This window comes from Dipteris shenzhenensis, chromosome 32 (genome assembly GCF_047967505.1).
Source record: "Dipteris shenzhenensis isolate YYH24624 ecotype China chromosome 32, Dip_SZ_1.0, whole genome shotgun sequence".
In the NCBI taxonomy this organism is placed as follows: domain Eukaryota; kingdom Viridiplantae; phylum Streptophyta; class Polypodiopsida; order Gleicheniales; family Dipteridaceae; genus Dipteris; species Dipteris shenzhenensis.
In genome coordinates, this window is record NC_141627.1 from 38,909,135 (window position 1) to 38,929,676 (window position 20,542).

Here is a 20,542-nt window from a genome sequence, read left to right on the forward strand (position 1 = left end):
ACGACGGAAATCCCCAAACTAATGCAGCCAAACGGGATCTAAAATTGGACATCCCGTCACATTAATGGTTGCATGATAAAGTAGAGTTACCGCTTTCTTGGACACAATTATCATGTATTAATGTCCCCACAACGTTTAAACTGACACATGCTAGTATGCAATGCATCTCTTCCACTATCACTAAACAGCTAACTGGCACTCTTGTTGCCATAAAATTCACCAAAATTTGTCGACCGAGTAGTTTGCATCCGAGTCCTGCTTGGCCGAGGAACCTGTTGCTCGGTACGGCTTCAACCTTGCTTCCATTATAAAACTCCAGGAATACATTCCCTTACAAATCTTCAAGTTGAATCGTCCCATTGGAGAAAAATTCAGTTAACCGGTAGGGACTATTCCATCCCAGTTTGAAAGTTGAGTTAAGAGGTCTCAACTTGGAATTGTATAATAAGACGAGCCAGGGATGACCATTTTCCAAGCGAAATCTTCCGAGCGTCCGAGCGAAGGAAAAAAAAAACTTCCAACTATGTAAAAGTATGGCGAAAATGGATCGAAAGAAAACATAGTTTCACTTAGAAATATGCAAAGTATTATAGGAATTCCTATTTCACACACAAATCTTTACATGAATCTTTGGGAATGGTGAATAACATAATGGAATGGTTTTTGAAGAAACCCACATGTATATGAAAATTCCCTTATGATCCTTCCTACAACATTTACTTAATAGGGGGTGACATTGAAAACCCTCTCTCAACCTATCTTCATGAAAAGGTTTCTGAAACCAGCCTCAGGGATGTTTCTTAAAGAAATTATTTTTCAACACTCTTTTTACATAATAAAATGGGTATATAAAATTTAAGTTATGTGAAAGTGAATGAGTGACTATTCCATATATATTTATGATAAAGCAATCTAGTTCTTGTGAAAATTAATGTGTAAAAACCATGGTTCCTAAAGAAATACCATTTTTTACTTCTCTTGAAAAACATGCTCAGATAAAACTCCTCATAGGTTCTTGCTCATACAAATGATGCACCCAGACAAGCATACCCTTCTTCAAATGCTTAGGCACAATATGCCTTCATGCCATGCCTTTCTCCTGCATTGTATCACCTGCTGCGACCAAGTTGCTCGGAGCCGTAATTCATCCAGAGGCTTAGCTGATGCAATTACCCCTTGATTGCTTTTGATTCATCCAAGTGATGCTCAATAGCAATGCAAAGAATAGAACAATAAATTATAAAGGGGACTATTGCTTCTAACCAAAGGCCATACCAAAAGATAAGCTTGAGTGTTTTGTTCATAGACTCAGCTTCACCATTACCACGAGGATAATAAGTAGTGGAAACTGTAAGCATAATTTTGACTTTAATCTTGAGCAATTGCACAACGTCACTAAGGAAATGTAAACCTTGATCACTAACAAGCTGTAGAGGGCATCCGTATCTACAGATAATGTTTTCAAAAAAAAACTTAGTAGTGTTCCGAGCCGAGTTATCTCGGAGAACCGTAGCTTCAGCCCACTTAGTAGCATAGTCGACAGCTACAATGATGTATTTATTTTGTGTGAACCGTGTAGGTTTGAAGGGCCAACGGGATCAAAACCCCATCTCTAAAAAGTTTCCCAAGGACGAGTAGGCTGCAATAACATAGATTGATTAGCCAAAAACCGTCCAGTGCACTGACAAACATCACAATGCATACACTTAGTTTGAGCATCCATAAACAAGGTTTCCCACCATAATCCTGCTTTTTAACACTTTTTTGGCAATTAACTAAGTGAGCTTCCTGCGAACGATCGCTCGCTCGTGTGGCATAACCCATCTGTGAAGAACTCCATCTGCACACTGGCGATAAAGAAAAGTCCACACACAAGGACCTTACAACAGAATCTTTAACCATTGGGTTAATCATAAACACACCTATGGTACACACCCACTCCACACATACTTTACATTTATTTACATCTACGAGTTTACATTAAATCTCTATGGCCTCTTTGCAATGTGGAAGTGTGAATGTGATTTGCATAGGCTCTATAAGCCTTCAATCTTCTCCAATAGTCATAGGTTGCTACAAGCAAAGACCACTCTCTCCAATTGGGATAGATAGTTTCTCTTCTTTGCATGGAAAAGCGGCCATGTACTCTATTTTCTCTCACAAGGCAAAACAATGTAATCTTGTGAGAGCAACATCATGGCAATGTATCCTGACGTAAGAGCTGAGACTTCTTGTCTCACTAAGATACTAGTCAGATTTGAGTGTCTCCACTCAATGGGTCTTCCAAACGTCCAGCTAGACATGCTCCAAGAATTCCTTTATGGGCTATGCTTTAGATCTAGCTCCTACCATAGTTCCCGTGTGCACAAGGCCTGACATATAGGACCATCCCACTTTTGACCAATCCAAGAAATAGTCCATACCATTTGCCTCCAATGCCAAGTTTTGGCTGCATGAAAGATTACACTTGTAAAAAGTCACATGCATCTCGCTCTTTGCTTGCTTCTTGTTTAGTCCTCCCATTAAAATTCGGATGCCCCTTTGAACTCCAAGCCTTGCTGCTTGTGCCATTGAGAGGTAAGACGATGCTATTTCAATGGGAGCTTCCTTGCATATCTTAACCCCTTTGATTGAACCCCTCTCAAAACATGCCTTGATGCATGCCATGTCCCCTCCAAATTCTAAGATGGAGTAATTGCAGGTCATACGCTTCATACCTAGAGTAATCCACAATATTGACATGGCTCCAAGTTGCTTCACATGGGTGACCCATTGTACATATAGAGCTGGCTGCTCTACACTGAAGAAGGTCGTGTGATGAGCTGTGCTTGTGAAGATCAAGTACAAAATGTACAACAAGAGCATAGTAGGTATTGAACAGTAGGTATACCCATGGATGAAGCATAACTACACTGTATAGCAGCATAATCTACACAATGAGAAGAATGAAAACAGTTGGTTGCAAAGAGTCTATGTTTTGTTACAAGTGAAGATGCCCATCCAGGAGATGCAGTCATTGCTCCCCCGTGATAAAACCCTGAACTCTTTGCCAGAGACATATTTGAGTTTTCATACTTCCCTGAATTTGTCCATGAGGGGTAGTACAGTTCCACTCACTTTTCAAGAGCTTGCGGGGCTATTGTTGCAAGAAGAACGGACAAGCAAAAATATGCCTGTTAAGGTGCCAGATGGTGACCAAGCCTTGTTGGCTAAAGAAAATAATAAGCCTCACCTTGGTGGCTCTCAGCTCGTCCACCAAAGAAAAATTCGGAAAATGCAGGCCAGCCCACAAAAAAGGTAAATGCCATTATTGCAAGAAGCCTGGACGCCATATAAATGAATGCAAGAAAGGTTGAAGAAAGAAAGGAAAAAAAGGGAAGCTGGAATGACAGTTTCATACTCAATTGCATCACATGCAAACAAGGGTAGTGCCTCAGCAAACCTAGTTGCAAAAGATTGGTCCTTTTTAGTATGCCAACTTGTGATGCCAACCATGTGGTTGCCTCAAATAAGTGTGAGACACCCTGCTCCAATTGGCAAAAGAGTGTCTTGTGCCAACAATTCTTCATATCCCATGAAAGGAGTTGGAAGGATTTTGTTGTCATCAGTTGATGGGACTGATTTATGCCTTCCTAATGTCCTCATTTGCCAAGGATAAAGAAAAATTTACTTTATGTGTCCTCCTTTGGGAAAAGAGTCTTGATAGAGAAAAAGACTATCAAATAGTCTTTGGGAAAAGAGGCTTGACTGTCATTTTTGGATTGTACTTTGAATCAGGGTTTGTACCAGCTCAACAACCATAACAACTATCTATCTAATGCATGTGTGGCAATATTGACTGCAGAAATGACAAATGCAAAATTATGGCATGCAAGACTTGGCCGTGTGACTATGACAATTTGCAGTTGTGTTGCGAAGACATGGAATGGTACATGATATGCCTTCTTTGAAGATTCCTCCTGTCTGTCAAGGGTGAATATTGCAAAAAATACATAGGATAGTTTGCAGCTCATTCACATTGATGTTTGTGGTCCCTTAGGGACACCATGTTTGGGACGCATCTATATTTTCTTACCTTCATAGATGATTTTTCAATAATTCCATGGGTGTATCATTTGAAAGAAAAATATGATGTCTTTCAATGCTTCAAGCAATTTGAATCTAGATGTTTGTGGTCCCTTAGGGACACCATGTTTGGGACACATCTATATTTTCTTACCTTCATAGATGATTTTTCAATAATTCCATGGGTGTATCATTTGAAAGAAAAATATGATGTCTTTCAATGCTTCAAGCAATTTGAATCTAGGTGTAAAGTGCAGGCCTTGAGAACATACAGAGGAGGAGAATACATGTCAGATGCCTTCAAATAATTCTTGAGGAAAGAGGGATAATGCATCAGTGTACAGTGCCTTATACACCTCGGATCTTACATGGTCGCTGAGGCTGTCCATGCATGATGCACATGGAACTTTTGATTTTGTTGTATATAGTCAGGCTCTTAGATGCCTTATTTATCTTTGCAATACCTGCCTAGAATCCAGATATTCAGTTCAGTGTATCCCTGCATGCACAGCCCAAAGACACAACATTGGTGTGCCGTAAAGCATGTTTCCAGATATTTGCAAGGCACTCAGTCTCTTGGTCTGTTCCATGTCAGCGGGGTGACTCTGTGATTCAGATTGGGCTGGGGATTATGACACTAGACATCCACCACTAGTGGGAATTTTTTCTTGTTCGTGCATTTCTTGGTTGAGTAAGAAACATCCAGTAACAACTTCATCTTGTGAAGCTGAGTACAGGGCCGCTTTCACAACTTAGTTGAAGGTGTATAGCTCAAGAAATTAATGGCAAATTTTTGTGGTGGTCTGCAGCCATCTACTCCTCTACACACTGACAGCTAGAGTGCTATTGCGGTGACACGGAATCTTGTGTTTCATCCACACACTAAACACGTTGGGAACCATTATCATTATGCCAGAGACAGATTACATGCTGGAGAATCAGTTTGATTTACTGTCCTACACATAAGAACACTGTAGATATTTTCATCAAGGCCTTATTCAATGAAAAGTTTGAAGATCTCCACAAAGCTTTGAGCTTCTACTGGGTCTCCTCTATTTTCAGTGTACAAAATTCCGGAACACCTCTGCAAAAACTGCTTGCACACCTCTGTAACACGGCCAAAGTTGAGCTTTGTGCCTCGAGAATCGCCCCCCCCCCCCCCACCCCATCTCTCAATCACAATTAGCCTAAGTTATTCGTTTAATTTGTTACCTGCCATGCCTCTCCCCTCCCTCTCCGCCTCATTGCTCAGCCTGTGCCTCCCTCCCCCCTCTCCCTTTCTCTCAGCAGCGATCACTTTCTCTCAGCCTCTCCCTCCACACTCCTCCATCTCTCCCTCCCTCCCCTCTCTCTTGCTCTCCACTCTTCCTCCCTCTCTCAGCATTCTCTGAGCAACCTGAGCTCTCCTTCACGTTTACAAAAGATCTTGGATCCTTCGACCATTGCTCAGTGTCAAACATGAGCACGATGACCTCCTGACCCACACATCTAATCTCAGGCATACCCAGGGTAACCACTAAGAACAAATCCTCTTTAATTACCACATAAGCCTGACTTACTAGATCTCTACTCTTCATTGGCCTGGTCCCTCCGTTTTTTTTAACCCAGCCTTTTTCTTCCAGCAGCATGTTGCAATATAATTTTCCTTCTTGCTCTCCCCATCTATCATTACCTTTCTTCTTGTTATTGGGTTTTTCTTCCTCTTGCTTCCCTTACTTTTACCTTTGCCATTTTGATCAACTTCTTCTCTCACAATATATGTGCAACCAAGTGGCTCTGGATCTTTATTTGTCATACCGGATAGTTAGTCCCATCCAACATACCTCCATCGTCAAAATTTGAAACTCGTATGTAGACACCATGTCTGACAATGAGATTCACTACATAGGAAAAGTCACCTTCCTCTTTCACTTGATGTATCCAACAAAGGTATTTTGGCTTTACAGACCTAGATGGGATGATGTACCTTGGTGCATTGCTAAATCTTGAATATCCTTATTATTGAGGTAGTAAAATGCTCCTATGTGTAGCTGTAACATGCTATTGCATCATGAACGCACGGAGTAACAAACACACAAGGGTAGCAAGGGGAGGGGGGGGGGGGGGAGAGAGAGAGACTAAATCAATCATAAAATAGTAAACCAGATGATGTTGTAAGTGCATAAGGGTTCAACTTAACGTACAAAGTTCTTGTCATAAACCACAAAGCCACCCTCCGCAGAACCAGCCCTAAAAGAGCATCAAAGAAGGAGATAAGTTAATCAAGGTCTTGTGTACCATAAGATTGTACACTATTAGACAAACATTACATAATGATATTATTGGTGCCTACATAAAAGAGCAATCTAAGCTATTTATCATTTAAGCATATTGTGCTTTTATTATCAATAGCAAAGGATTTAAGGCATTTGACCATGGCATAAAAATCAACGTAAGAGTTTGAAATCTTATGCCAAGTGCACAATTACTTTTATGTGTCTCTAAAGTGTCAAATCTACATTCTATGTCCTTCAACAGCGAATACCTAAAGCTAACACAAAAACAATACATGAAGCTGACACAAAAACACCGGCAAACCACGAAGAGTGCCAAAACAAGAGGAAAAAGAAAGAAAGAAAGAAATATATACCTTTGTAAGACTAGAACAAGAGGAAAAAAGAAAGAAAGAAAGTTTATTAAAGTCTTCCAAACTCTGAAGGTTCTATAAGACTGAAAAAAACAGATAGAATGAGCTGAATGGATAGAGCAACTTAGTGGGCATCCACACCCAAGACAAATACAAATACTAGTACTACATATCATCTAAACCCATGGGAGAAAGATAGATTTGCAATGTGATACCACTGTGATTGTCCTCTACATGCTATCTCAAGAACCAGGTCCACTGGGTGCATGAAAATGGATACGAGAGTCTCAGTAGACAGAAGCTACAACGGAGATTGGTGCAAGGGAGAAATAAAACCCATTATATGTGCTATCTGACTGGAAAAAACCAATAATCACCTTCTGAGTGGAATTGGGCTAGGTCTCTCGATCTCGTCTCTATGTCTTGAAGAATAACTGGTCTATGTGTCATACAGCCTCGTAAAGGTCGTAAATGAAGATCGCTAGCCATCTCTGATCCGAGCAAACTAAGAGACTAGAGAGGGCTCTAAAAAGACGGTGATGGAGGCCTTGAACCTCATAGTACACAGGACATCTGAAAGTGTAGAGCTCCTCTGGCTCAACCTACTCTAGATTGCATAGTGTAGATGAGGCCCTCTCTAGGTATGCCCTCACCCTGCATGGAACTGTTCGATCAAGATCCTTAGGGAGTGGAGAAGGTGCATCTGTGTGTAGCTGGTGGGTAGATGATGTTAGAGTATGGCATCTCATAGTGAGAGAGGGCCTCATTGTTAGTGTACCCACCCAATGAGGATAGGTTAACCTTGTTCACGTGGAAGCTTGGTTTGGCTACTAGTAGCAAGGCCTGGTTAGGTTGGCTAGTAGGGCTGAGTTGGGACCCAATTTTGGGCTCCCAACCTGACTGGTGGGGTCAAACTAACCTAAGCCGACCTTGATTGGGTCGGGTCAACCGACCTGCTGGTTGGTCCATGTGGCCAGCCCGTGCTAGCCGACCAGGCTAGCTGGGAGCTAACTATATGCCCCCCCCCCCCCCCCTTCGCCACTCTTAGTACACACATTGGAGGTCAATTGTGTGAAGAACCTGGACTTTTCAAGAATGCAAATGTGTGCAATGCATGCAAAATTTGAATGCCAATTGGCCCTCCAATGGGACTCTTTAATGTGTGCAATGCATGCAGAATTTGAATGCCAATTGGCCCTTCAATGGGGAAAGAGCGCCCTCATGAGAGTACTTGTTTCTCTTATTCAACCTACATGCAAGGTGGAAGAGAGATGGCGGATAAATGCAATGTGGTAAAGAGAATTCTACGTTCAATTCACAATGAAGGGTGATACCCTTTCATTACTGTCCCTTGAGATCACTCAAGTTCCATCTTCCCATTTAGACCTACCTTAGTCTCTATGGCCCATGCATCTACCATAATGCACCATAATGCACCCTTCCCTTCCTGTTGCCCCTAGGACCTAGACACGTGGGTGCACATCTTTATTAATAGAATAAGTGTTACATGTCCAAATTTGATGCTGTCTGAAGTAGTGGCTCCAGCTTGACAGCCCTATCTACTCAGATGATCCACCGCCATAACAATTCGGTCGATGTCTATCATAAATACAAATACATGTTCCACCATTAGCATATAATATATATAATAATGTTCTAATGTCTACTAATCATGGATTAGTGATTTCTCTTCATATTACATCTGATGATACTCCCAGGGAGGTTGCCTATGGCCCTCTCTGTACTGATGTATAAGCAGGTCTCTTTTGTCCCATAGACCTTTTTAGGTCTCCAGTGGACATTAATAAACTTTCTTTCTTTCTTTCTTTCTTGTCATGACACTCCCTCCTACTTGAATGGGCAGGATTCCTCTTTTGGATCCTCTCTTGTCTCTTTCTCTTGCGTACGCTTTTCTCTTTTACTTCTACATTTGTATCTCCTCTTCATAATCTGCAAATCATAGTGCCCAAAAACGGCGTTTCTGGTCACCCGAAACGGTTCACCATTTTCGAAACCAGAAAGGGCGTTTTGGACAAGGCTTTTATTTTTTTTTTTGGGGGTGGGGGGTGGGGGGGGGTTGGGTTGTGCTTTTGCAGTGTCGCTCGAATTTATCCAAGGAAACATATATATAGAGCAGCAATGTAAGAGCTTGTAGACAGCAATGCTCAGCTATAGAAGCAAAAGTACCAACACACACACACACACCCGCCTCAACCACCGAGTAAGAAGTTAGAACCGCATCGGTAGGTAGGGCAGTTTTTGCTCTCCCTCTCCAGCCTCTCCTCTTGCTCTCCTCTCATCCTACAACCCCCCTCTCAGCCCACTGCCCCTCCTCCTTGCTCTCCTCTCTAGCATATCCTCGTTGCTCTCCTCATCCCTTGCCCCCTCCTCTCCTCTCCTCCTTGCTCTCCTCTCCAACCTCTCCTTCTTGCTCTCCTCTCCTCCTTGCTCTCCTCAGCCGTTGCTCTCTTCTCCTTGCTCTCCTCAGCCCTTGCCCTCTCCTCGCCTCCTTGTTGTCCTCTCAGGCCTTGTTGTATGACATGTGTATTTACCTTAAAAACCGAAACTCCGTTTCCACAGTTTCTTATGGTGCCCGAAACTCCGAAACACCATTTCCCGCCTATTTCCGTTTCCACATTTCCGAAACTCCTGGGAACTATGCTGCAAATAGTCTTTCTTAATAGTATACGATCTCTTCTGATTCAGAACATAAATCTCATCTTCAAGTTTTGGTTCCTCTTGATGCTAAACATTCGAAATGCAAAAGTGCCACTGCAGTGCCTCTTCAATATCTCTTTATGCTCAGAATCCTCTTCTAAATACCATGCTACTGAAATCTCTTCATAATAACCTGCTCAATAAGCTGAAACATATTCTTAACAAATTGGTTGTTAGAAACATAGTGGAGAGAGAGAAGAAGAAGAAGAAGAAGAATATATTATCGTCCTCTGAAGACCAAAAATCGGCCTATGGGACCTGAAACAATACAAAACCTTACATACATAAAGACTCCTCCCTCAAAGGGGAGGGTAATAAGAGAAACTACCTTTATGTCTAGGTGAGTTTCTGTGCTTAAAAAGCTTAGATACAAATGTTCCTAAAGCTGAGGGTGACGCCTTATGTAGCAAATCAGCCAGTCTGTTATGTCCCTCAAGAAGAGAGCTGAACTTTTTCCTAATGTGTGCATAGTAAGGGCATATCATTACCATGTGTTCTTCTGTTTCTGGCATACCCTGGTCACATAATTGGCATATTCTGCTCTCTCTTGGCATGTCTTTCCATCCTCCTATTTCAATTTGCAGCTGGTGTGATCGGGTGCGAAGTGAAGCCAAAGCCCTCCGCTTATGCATTGCCATAGGTGTGCAAATGTACTTCTGCGTGGCTGACTCCTCTGCCGCATAAGTGGGCCAATATTGGGGGTTGATAAATGTGCAGTATTAAGAGAGAGAGAGAGAGAGAGAAGGTTAGGATGTGAGGAAATGATGCTCAAATGAAGACATAAAGTAGGTTTTCATTCATTCATCAAGTATAACAAGACAAGTGAAGTACAAGCCTTATATAGGCTACACACTCACATACTAGTATCTAGTGCTTATGGGATAAGTCCCATAATGACACGTGGCACTCACCCATGACACACACATGAACTAGTACTAGATCAACTAGTACTACACACCAACACATCAATCCAACACACTCTTTGGCTATGATATCTCCAACGCCCCTCTTCAGAGCAAAGAGTGTGAGACCCAACCTGAAAGAGTAGACCGATCCCCCCTCCACCACAATACTGCAAAGAGCAAGTCCAACTATCTAACACCTCCCGTGTGATAGCGACTTCTCACTCAGCTTGCGACCGGCAAGGATAGACCAACACTCGTCACCCCCCCTTACTTTGAACTGGGTGGTCAATACCATCAAACCAAAATAAAAGACAATACATTCATTTTTGGGGGACAACCCAGGGCATACTATCTCTTATTGACTCCAAATCTATTCAGTTTAGAGGGACAACTCAAGGCTGAGAACCTTTATTGACTCGACACAAACGCACATAGCATAGGGGCCTAAAAAGCTCAACCCTGGTCAATGAGAGAGGCCATGAACCTCTGCTGTAGCTGCATGTATCTCCTTCGGGGGCTCTTCAGGTTCAGCTTGTTCTTCAGCCAAAAGATTGGCATCATGCTTCTCTTATTCCTGTTCCTTCTCCTTGAAGCAATGGGCTTCAATGTGTCCTTTTCTCTTGCAAAACCTGCAAATAATATTCTCCATTTGATTGTGGAAGCAAATGTGTGATCACCAAGAGAGGCAAGAGTGGCTTCCTTATTGCAACGGTCCTTCTCAATGAGGAGTGCTACCATATCATCAAACGTGGTAGTGGCAAGGCGAAGGACTTCAAGAGTGCTCTCAAAGCCAGAAATTTCATGCATAGTCTTCATAAGGACAACCATCTTATCTTCATCATTAGGTGGGCTCTTCAAACTTGAGAGTTATTGAACAAGAGATTGAAACCGGGCGAGATGATCACTCAACTCAGCGCTCTCTTCCATTTTCAAATCATAAAACTTGAGCTTCAAAAAGACTTTAGAGTTGGTGATTTTATTACCAAACAAGGTCTTGAGGCGATTCCAAATCTGCTTAGCTATCGGCTTGAAATCCACATGATGGATGAGAGAGTCAGCTAAGCAAAGACCAATGAGGGTAATGGCCTTAACATTCTGCTGCTTTCAAATCCTTTGATCAAGTAACTCAACTTGGTCATCCTCAACAACATCCCAAACTCCTTCACGCATAAGCAACAATTGCATCTTGGTTTGTATAAGGCGATCTACATGGAGGAAAAAATCATTTATTCTCAATCCATACTCTACAATGAATATACCTAAGTGTTGGCTGAATGGATAGCATTTACTCTTGGTTCTATGTTCACCACCGATTCCTGGGATAAGGAGGTAGAAGACTCACCCTCCTGCTTGGATGCTTTGCCTTTCCCTTTTACAGAATTGGTCTTGGCAATTTTGGCTAATAGAGGAGGACATTATGCCATGGATGCCCTGGCTTGTGTTTCTTACATCCAAAACATTTACCCTCCTTAATCAGCCTTGTTTTCTCATCGTCGTCGGTCATGGAAGGAAATGGCACCTTCAGTTGCTCTACAAAAGTGGACCATTGAAAAATAGGCTCTTTTCCTGTTTATAATAAGGACCACCACATCAAAGCTTCCTTCTATAGATGCACTGTGCCAAGAGCACGCTTCTCATTATCGGTCTTATCTTGATGGACAAAATATAGCTTAAAATGGTGAATCCAATTAAGGATTTTATCCGCCTCTCTTGCTCCATCATATTTTGAAAATTCTATTCTCTCTCGGGGTTGGAATTTGGCTCTCTTCAAGAGGGTATTTAAATCTTCACCACCAAAATTCAGCACTCTCTTAGTTCCAAATTTTGTCATAATGGACTATTCAATCATATTACTAAGCTGAGAAACCAGCATATCAACAGGAGACGCCTCTCTCCCTCTTGCACTTGAATTATAATCCATGTTTACAGGATTTTGAGTTAAAGGCGCGTTGCTCTTGGATGGACTCATTTCTCCCTTCATTTCTAAAGGAGAAGTCCCTATCAAGAGGTTCTTGAAGAAGAGATGAAAGTAATTCTATTCATGGGTTATCGTACTCGAGATGTTTGTAACTCTCATCTAAACTATCCTCTTCAGGAGGAGGTGAGTCCCCTTCTGGTTGTGGAAGAAAAAGGGCAAGTTAATTATTAAATCTCCCTTCCCCTTCCATTCTTCCTTTTAGTAGTACAAGAAAGAAAACAACTTGCTGTAATTTCAGAAAAGGGGTTTATTTTATAGAAAAAGTCAAGTGTTATAGAGTTGGTGGTACTTATCCACCAACTCCAACCTCGCTTCTGTTGTCATCATATCTTTATTTGATGTGAGCATAGGCCCCGCATCTTAGAAGTACATGCTGCTCCTTTTCCACCTCCCTGTAGGGCAAATTTTACATGTTCTTTCTTCTCTTGGGACCCTAGGTCTTCCCCACCTTCCCTTCTCCACTTCCAGATCATGTGAGCTGGTTCTCATTTTGCATTTGGATGTCTTTTTAACATTGATACCTCTTCCCCAAGGTATTTTTGCATCTGGCAGTAGTCCATTGGACTACTTTCATGTTTGTACATCAAGATTATTGCTAGCAATCCTCCTTTGCATGATTGCCCGATTGTTTCTCTTCTTACTTCTCTTTTGGGCTCTTCTTCTTGTTTTTCTGTTGTAACTAGTAAACTCGATATGGGCTACTTGTTTTGAGTGAATTGGACCTCTAGACACCGTATAGGGGGTACTTAGTGGGTGGATCACCCTCTTAAATCTTGTCCCAATCCGACATCCCGTTGGGGAGAAGGGGGGTCTATTTTCCTCACGGTTTAAGGGTTTTAAGGGTATATTCGCACAGGGGGTTCACACCGTTCCCGGTCCAAACACCAAAAATTTTCAAGAGATCCCTTCTCTCAGAACCTCTAGATTCAAAAATGATGGCACTTCCATCTCTGCTCGCTTATCGTGATAGTCAGGGAACAGGCGCAGAGAGACCTCCCGGCAACCAAACGAGGTCACCCTTCCCCTGCGCTCTCCTGCTTCCGGCCTACCTTCGCATGCGGCTTCCTGCTCTGTCTTACAGCTTCCTAGTGCACCTTGCGGCCTACTCGTACGCCGGCCTGCTTACCCCTTCGTAAGCTCACTGCCCGTGCACCTTCTTCTACGTCTCTCAACCCGTGCACTGCCCTACCGCCGTGCCTTTTCTCGCCCCAGCCAGTGGTGGACTGTCGCTACTGACTTGTCTAAACACTTCTTCTCGTCACGGTGCTTGACTTGTCTGCCCACTTCTTCTCATCTCGATGGTGGATTGTCACTCCTCTACTACCAAATGTGAAAAACCCAGACTTTTCAAGAATGCAAATGTGTGCAATCCATGCAGAATTTGAATGCCAATTGGCCCTCCAATGAGGAAAGAGTGCCCTCGTGAGGGTACTTGTTTCTTCTTGTTCGACCTACACGCAAGGTGGAAGAGAGATGGTGGATGAATGCAATGTGGTAGAGAGAACGCTACATTCGATTCACAATGAAGGGTGATACCCTTTCATTGATTCCCTAGAGATCACTCAAGTTCCATCTTCCCATTTAGACCTAGCCTTAGCCTATGACCCATTCATCTACGATCCAATGCACCTTAATGCCTTCCTATTTCCCCTAGGACCTAGACACATGGGTGCACATCTTTATTAATAGAATAAGTGTTACATGTCCAAATCTGATGCCGTGTGAAGCAGTGGCTCCAGCTCAACTAGCCCTATCTACTCAAATGATCCACTGCCATAACAATTCGGTCGGTGTCCATCATAGATACAAATACATGTTACACCATTGGCGTATGATATATATAATAATGTTCTAATGTATACTAATCACGGATTAGTGATTTCTCTTGTCATGACAAGTTGCAGCATTTCTCTTGACCAGCCCACTTGCTTGTGGTTGTATCCCTGGATCTATGTCTAGTTACTATTGCCTCTCTCTCTCTCTCTCTCTCTCTCTCTCTCTCTCTCTCACACACACACACACATGCTTCTGCACCTGCACAACTCTCACATGGTATCATAGGCATCGTTGATGAGGGACCACGAGAGGGACGAGCTGACCCAGATCTAAGGCATTGCTACGTAGATCGGGCTGCATTTCGGAGGGGCTGATTAAGCGATTGAAGAACTGCTTCAAGGTGATCTGACGCAAATACACTAAGCAGCTGTTTGGTGTAGTCTACACATGGCATGGACAGCCCAAGGGGTCTCGGTTGGAAGTTGGCAAAGCAGCCTGGTAAGATCCGAGACCTTTCATCCAAGGTGATCAGTGCTTGCAGCAGCCTGGCGCAAGGTGTTTTGAAGAAGAGGCAAAGTACGTTGTTCGATGGAGCTTGCCCTAGGCGTGGTCAAATCCAGCCGGTCGGCATCGTGTTGGACAACCTGCCTAAGGCGTGGACAGCCAAAGGGGTTTGTGTTTGAGACGTCAGCAGGGCAGTCTTTTAAACTCCTCCATCTCGCCTTTCCTCACTTCTTTTCTGCCTAGTAGGACTGCTCTTGTCAAGTTCAAGCAGAGGTTTAAGTGGAATTTGGAATAATTCCATGGGACCCCTATGTACGAGTAAGGAGCGGCATGAACTCCGCCAACTGGAAGATCTGGTTTATACACAAGGGCTTATCGGAAATAGTTCAGATCTACGAAAGGAAGCTGAAACGTCCCAAATACTTCCACGTCTGCCATGATGGCCATGTTGCAGACTATGATATAGATGCAGCAACAATAGTCCGAGGCTCTCTTAAACCGCATGACCCAACTTCGGGAAATGGGGGAAGATCGTGAGCAAACCGCTAGAGATCGCGATAAAGTAGCTCGAGAAGCAAAAGAGGAATGTGATCGAGAGGCTCGAGAAGCCAAGGAACTTCGGGACTACGAGGCCCATGAGGCCAAGGAGCTCAAGGAGCGTACCGCTTAAAAAGAAAAGGAAGAATGGGACATCTCCTCATTTCTCTACTCCGACCAGTGGGGGAGGAAAATCAGAGACTCCCACCTCCAGACAAGCCTTCTTTTCCAGGGGACCTCAACTTCATGCGGTATGATGGTAAGCAAGAACCTTTAGTATTGGCTTCGTGGCTCAATCAATTCAACAGTTATTTTTCAGTCATGCCTATGAAGAACGACGAGTGATGCATCCTAGCATCCATGCACCTTACAAGCGAGGCGGTCACTTGGTGGCTCAGGTGACACAAGAACCATATGATACAGACAAGGAGACACCTCTTTACAAATGGACAGAATTCGTGAAAGGCCTCCAATCATGGTTCCTACCACCCCAGTACCCGGACAGGCTCTAGAGTCTGTTCTACGAGCTACGCAAGGGAGACGGTGAATCATTATGCCAACAAATTCAGTCATATGTTCATATAGTTGCAGCTAGGCGGCATATCCCCTGCTCAATTAGGTCTGTAGCATCGCTAGTCTCATTGTGAAGATCGGGCCTAAGCTCTCTCATGCTTTCCCATCCTTTTCTCCCCTCTTCCTCGGCATGCCATTAAACACGTACATAGCTTCAAACTGTTGTCTTGAATAGTTCATCTATTGGGTGGTTGGCATTTTCCTTGACTCCCGCGAGGAAGCTAATATCTTATTTATAAGCCACATCCTTGAGGATGAACATTTCTTAGTGGTGGATGATATGATCAAGATTCAGTTTTTTCCCCCGGATCAAAACTAAGCCTACATCAATGACCAAGCCATGGACACGTTGTTGTATCATGACATTGCAACTCTTTTTGAAGAAGGAGGTAGCAATAAAAATCTAACTTGTCCCTTATAGACAAATTTAGAGAAGAAAAACCCAAGGTCTCATGAGCTTAAATGTTTACTCAACATGACTTGTGTACATACATGGCCAAAGCAATACGTAACTCTCCTTAACATAACTAAGTGCTAGAGAATTAAAGCCCAAAATCAAGTGTGCTTTTGGGAGGTATTTTATCCTTTGTTGGAGAGAGCTAGAGTATGGGATTATAGACAAATTAAAGTGACTTAATGAAAGGTCAAGGATCCCTTTGATTCCGCTAAGTTGTGTTGTGATAATGAAGTGCACTTGTGGATACAGAGGCTGCCGATTTAGTTGATTCCTCTAGGCTCCTAATATTTCTTACCCAATCACCCCCCCATGGCCCACAGCCTGAGACCTACGTTGCTAGGCAACAGGAGACATCCTACAGGATTTGAACTATGGCCTATGGCTTGAGCTTGCGAGTAGAGTCTCTAAGCTTCTTCTCCCATCAAGGTTGCATTTTCTCCATCGAATGGGACGCTGCCCCTAGGACCATTGAGCGTGACTACCCTAGATGTGTCGAAGATCATAACCTTGGTTTTACTAGGACTGACCTTCAAATCATGTGTCTCACAGAAGGTGTGAAGTGCATCCAAGTGTCACTCGAGGCCCTCAACACAAGAGGAGAGTAAGACCACATCGTCTACATAGAGGAGAATCTGAATCAAGGAACCGGCAAGAGATGAGTCCGTCTCTCCTAGTGTCTCGATGAGAGTCTCAAGCTCGTCGATGTGGAGGCTGAATAGAGTTAGTGACGGTGGACAACCTTGTTTGATGCCAACAGTACTATTGATCTCCTCCATCCATCTCGTAGAATGCTAGAGACCCTCTCATAATGTACCATAACTGCCCAAATAATCTCGACTGTATCCCAAATCCTACGAGCATCTAATGAGACGGACCCTCAACACTATGTCAAAAACCTTACGAAAATCCACAAAGCAGCAATGAACCCTATCTCTGTGCTCTAGCCTCCTCAATGCAAACATGAAAACATGGCAAAGGAGACAAAGGAGACAGAACATCAAAAAAATCTGTAGACCAAGCACAATAAGACAGTAGGACGCCATCGACAACCTGAATAATAGGTAGATGTGCAGCAGGCTCCCGACTGCTAGTACCAATGTGCATAAGCCTTACATTGTATGCATACTAACACACCCGTGGCTTCAAGAAGTTTTATGCCTTGACAGATCTCAAAGTGCAATCAGAGTTTGGATCGGTTAATTGGATCAACTTGGCTCCAAGTTCAGGAAGATAGATGCACCCATAAGAACAAGAAGGCCTAAGGTGGCACACTGATGCTTTCAGGCCTTGCAACAATAAAATTCTCCAAGAACCTGCCTTAGGAATTAAAATTAGTTATTACAGACGGAAAGTGGATAGTCTCACATCATGACAGTGGTAGAGGAGGCACTGCATTAGGAATTAAAGTAGTTTAGAAAGTAATATCTCAAAGGCCATCTCAGAATTAGGAAAACTGGCACACGTGTGTAATCTATTGGTAAGGACTTTCTTGATCTATAATTTCTGTATCCCCATATCTATGCAAGGGAGAGAGTTCTTATGTAGGAAACATGGAATCTTTATGGCCAGTTATCCTTCTAGGAGCAATAACTGCCTCAGATAACGTAATCAATCAGACATCGGAGAGTTGAAATGCTCTTGAACTATTCAGAGTCTTTTGTGAGGGTGAGTGGCAAATTGTGATGAATACAAACGTCAGACACCTTCTTATGCCAACAGTGGACTCATACTGGGAGCAGTTTTTTGTCTTGTAATAATCATCAGCCTCATCATGAGTGACCGTATGTTTATATCATGAGCTACTTATCCTTGGGCTGAAGAAATCAGGGAGGATGTCATAGCACTATTAGGGCTCCAAAAATTCAGGCATGATGCTAGAGTGCTAGAACTTAAGGAGACATGGCTACAACTGCTTTTAAATATAAAGATTACTCATTTGTTTCTCCCAAGAAATGAGTACTAGGTGAAATTGCTTACGCAACAGCATCAGGAGCCGAAAACAATTTGACAACATAATCTGACACTTGGTTAAATTTTAATCGAGTAGATTGAAATTCCACTATGCACAATCATCTCGTAATTAGTCCCCTCCACTGACACTTCGGAGCAGGATTTTGTACAACATTAAATGTAAGATGCCACTTACCGCTGTGACCAGCTACTTGCTCTTCAATATCTCTAGAGAACTGTGGGGAACCACTGAATCCCTGTTTTGATCCAAGGACTTTCCTGCAGATGCCTCGAAACATCTGCAGACGACGAGCACAATGAAACCGCTAACAAGGAACCTAGTTGAAGCAATAAAAGGATTTCAGTCAGTAATGAAGACAGCCCAAGTGCTTATATCTACCTTTCCACACTATCGATACTTTCCCTTGACAACGTAGTGAGAAGCACTAATTTGCACTCATTCCTCAACGGTGTCTATCGATACCTCAACGGTGTCTAGGGACCATTCTCACTTGCCGTATTGAGCTCAACATAATTGGGTTAGGCATGCATGGTAGAAATAGGTATCCCCTTACGATGTGCAAAATGCACCATGGGATTTCAAAATGTGGAAATGTGTAAAATGCAACAAAGGAAAATAGAGGAGAAATACACGGAACAAGGTGAATGATATTCAATCATTCATAAGGCCTGTCCAAGATCAAAAAAGTAAACAAAAAGGAATCCACTGAAAATGGTGTGAAGGAAAAGGAGATAAAGGGGACACACACACACACACACACACACAGAAAGAAGGGGGGGTGTGGGAGAAAAGGTGGAGATCGTGTGTAAGAAGACTTGAGGAGATAAAGAAGGGAAGAGAGAGAGAGAGAGAGAGAGAAAGTCGACCACTTTAAAGTCTGGGGAGAGAGAGAGAGAGAAGGGGGGGTGTGGGAGAAAAGGTGGAGATCGTGTGTAAGAAGACTTGAGGAGATAAAGAAGGGAAGAGAGAGAGAGAGAGAGAGAGAGAGAGAGAGAGAGAGAGAGAGAGAAAGTCAACCACTTTAAAGTCTGCATTAAAGTCCAATGAAGAAGAGCCAATAGGAAAAATGCACTTCCAAAAATTCAAGAAATGCCTAATTTCTGCTTTGCCAAAATCTCATCGTTGCTAAGGCTACCCTAAGGGCAAACCAAAAAGCTATTTTGATGAGAACCATTGATGTGACACTTCTCTACTATTAATGTGACATTTCTTTATAGCCCTCTCTCGATTCCCCTTGGATATGCACCAAAGGATAAATGTCCAAATTATGCTTTTCCAAGGGAAAAACATCCAAAAAGGTCATCCTTATTTCTCCTCTTATTTCCCCTCCATGATATAAGCCCCTTAGTTATGTTAAGATTAATGAGGCAATTGCATTTTTATTAGTTATGCAACAAGTGGCATTATATGTCATGCAAACTCGTTTATTTCCATGCTAGGGGTTCTTTTCTCTAATATCAAAATTAATATGCATACATGAGCTTTCAAAGGATCTTGGAAAAGACGATTTAATGCTAATAGAGGAAACTGATCATGTTTTGAAATTTTTAGAAGGGACCATGTTTTCAAATTTTGAGATGGTATTGACCCTCATAAATTCTTCAACTCTTTAATCTCATCAAGGACAAGCTTATGCTTCTCGCAAGTTGACCCTTGTTGCTAGCTTTCCATAAGTATGTCTAGCCATTCAATGGAGGACAGCTCCTAGCTCAGAGATCCTCTCACACCACTCTTGGCTATGAAGGTCTTCATGTCGTTAATATTTTCTTATGCCTTACTTATTCTTCTCTTTTTCTTTTCTTTTTCACTCTCTTGATTCTTTTCTTGTTTTCTTTCTATGCTTACATCCTGAAGTTCTAATCTCGGTAGCTCAATGCCTTCTTGGTGGGAGGAGAGCAAAATAACCATCATTTATAGTGTTAAAAATGCTATTAACCCAATCGTAGCACCTAGCCTTTGTATCATTTGTCCGCTCCAACAAGTTTCAAACTTTGCTCACACCTCCATCCAAGTGCTGCCACTAATCGATCAAGAGTAGTAGTAGAGAACCCGAGGTATCGAGCAATTGTCAACCAAAAGACTTGGAAGTGAAAGACCAATTTTCACATGATGTTGAAACTCGGCTAATGGAAATGCAAATTATGCCTGTGGGAGAGATTCTCAAGTAGAAGATAAAGAAGACAAGTTGGAAGAACAACATGAGTTCGCACTCCATTGAGTTGGAAGAACAACAAGAGTTATACCGGTGTCACTTTACTGAGGATGTGACTAGAGAACGTGAGATCGTTGAGCCAAATTTCACGATTACTTGGCTTGGTACAAAGCAATTAGTGCCCCAACTAACTGAAGATCTAAATTTGGGCACCACAGAAGAGCCACAAATAGTGGCGGTAAGTGCTCATTTGGTGGATGATCAACTTAAGCTTTCAAA

General features: G+C 42.6%; 1 protein-coding gene across 2 annotated transcripts in view; it reads right to left on the bottom strand.

Moving 5' to 3' along the window:
• Window positions 1-18,842, bottom strand: part of LOC147880725 (uncharacterized) — a 36,075-nt gene extending 17,233 nt beyond the window's left edge. Inside the window, exons 1-3 of one of the 2 annotated variants that reach the window (XM_087371195.1) lie at window positions 18,574-18,842; window positions 18,286-18,427; window positions 6,249-6,294 (exon numbers count right to left, since the gene is read on the bottom strand). In XM_087371195.1, coding sequence (XP_087227321.1) covers window positions 6,249-6,294; window positions 18,286-18,388 — 149 coding nt within the window. In that variant the 5' untranslated portion in view covers window positions 18,389-18,427; window positions 18,574-18,842. Of the gene's footprint in view, window positions 1-6,248; window positions 6,295-18,285; window positions 18,428-18,489 lie in introns of both variants that reach the window. The other variant, XM_087371194.1, reaches the window with a different exon arrangement.
• Between the last annotated feature and the right edge of the window lie 1,700 nt (window positions 18,843-20,542).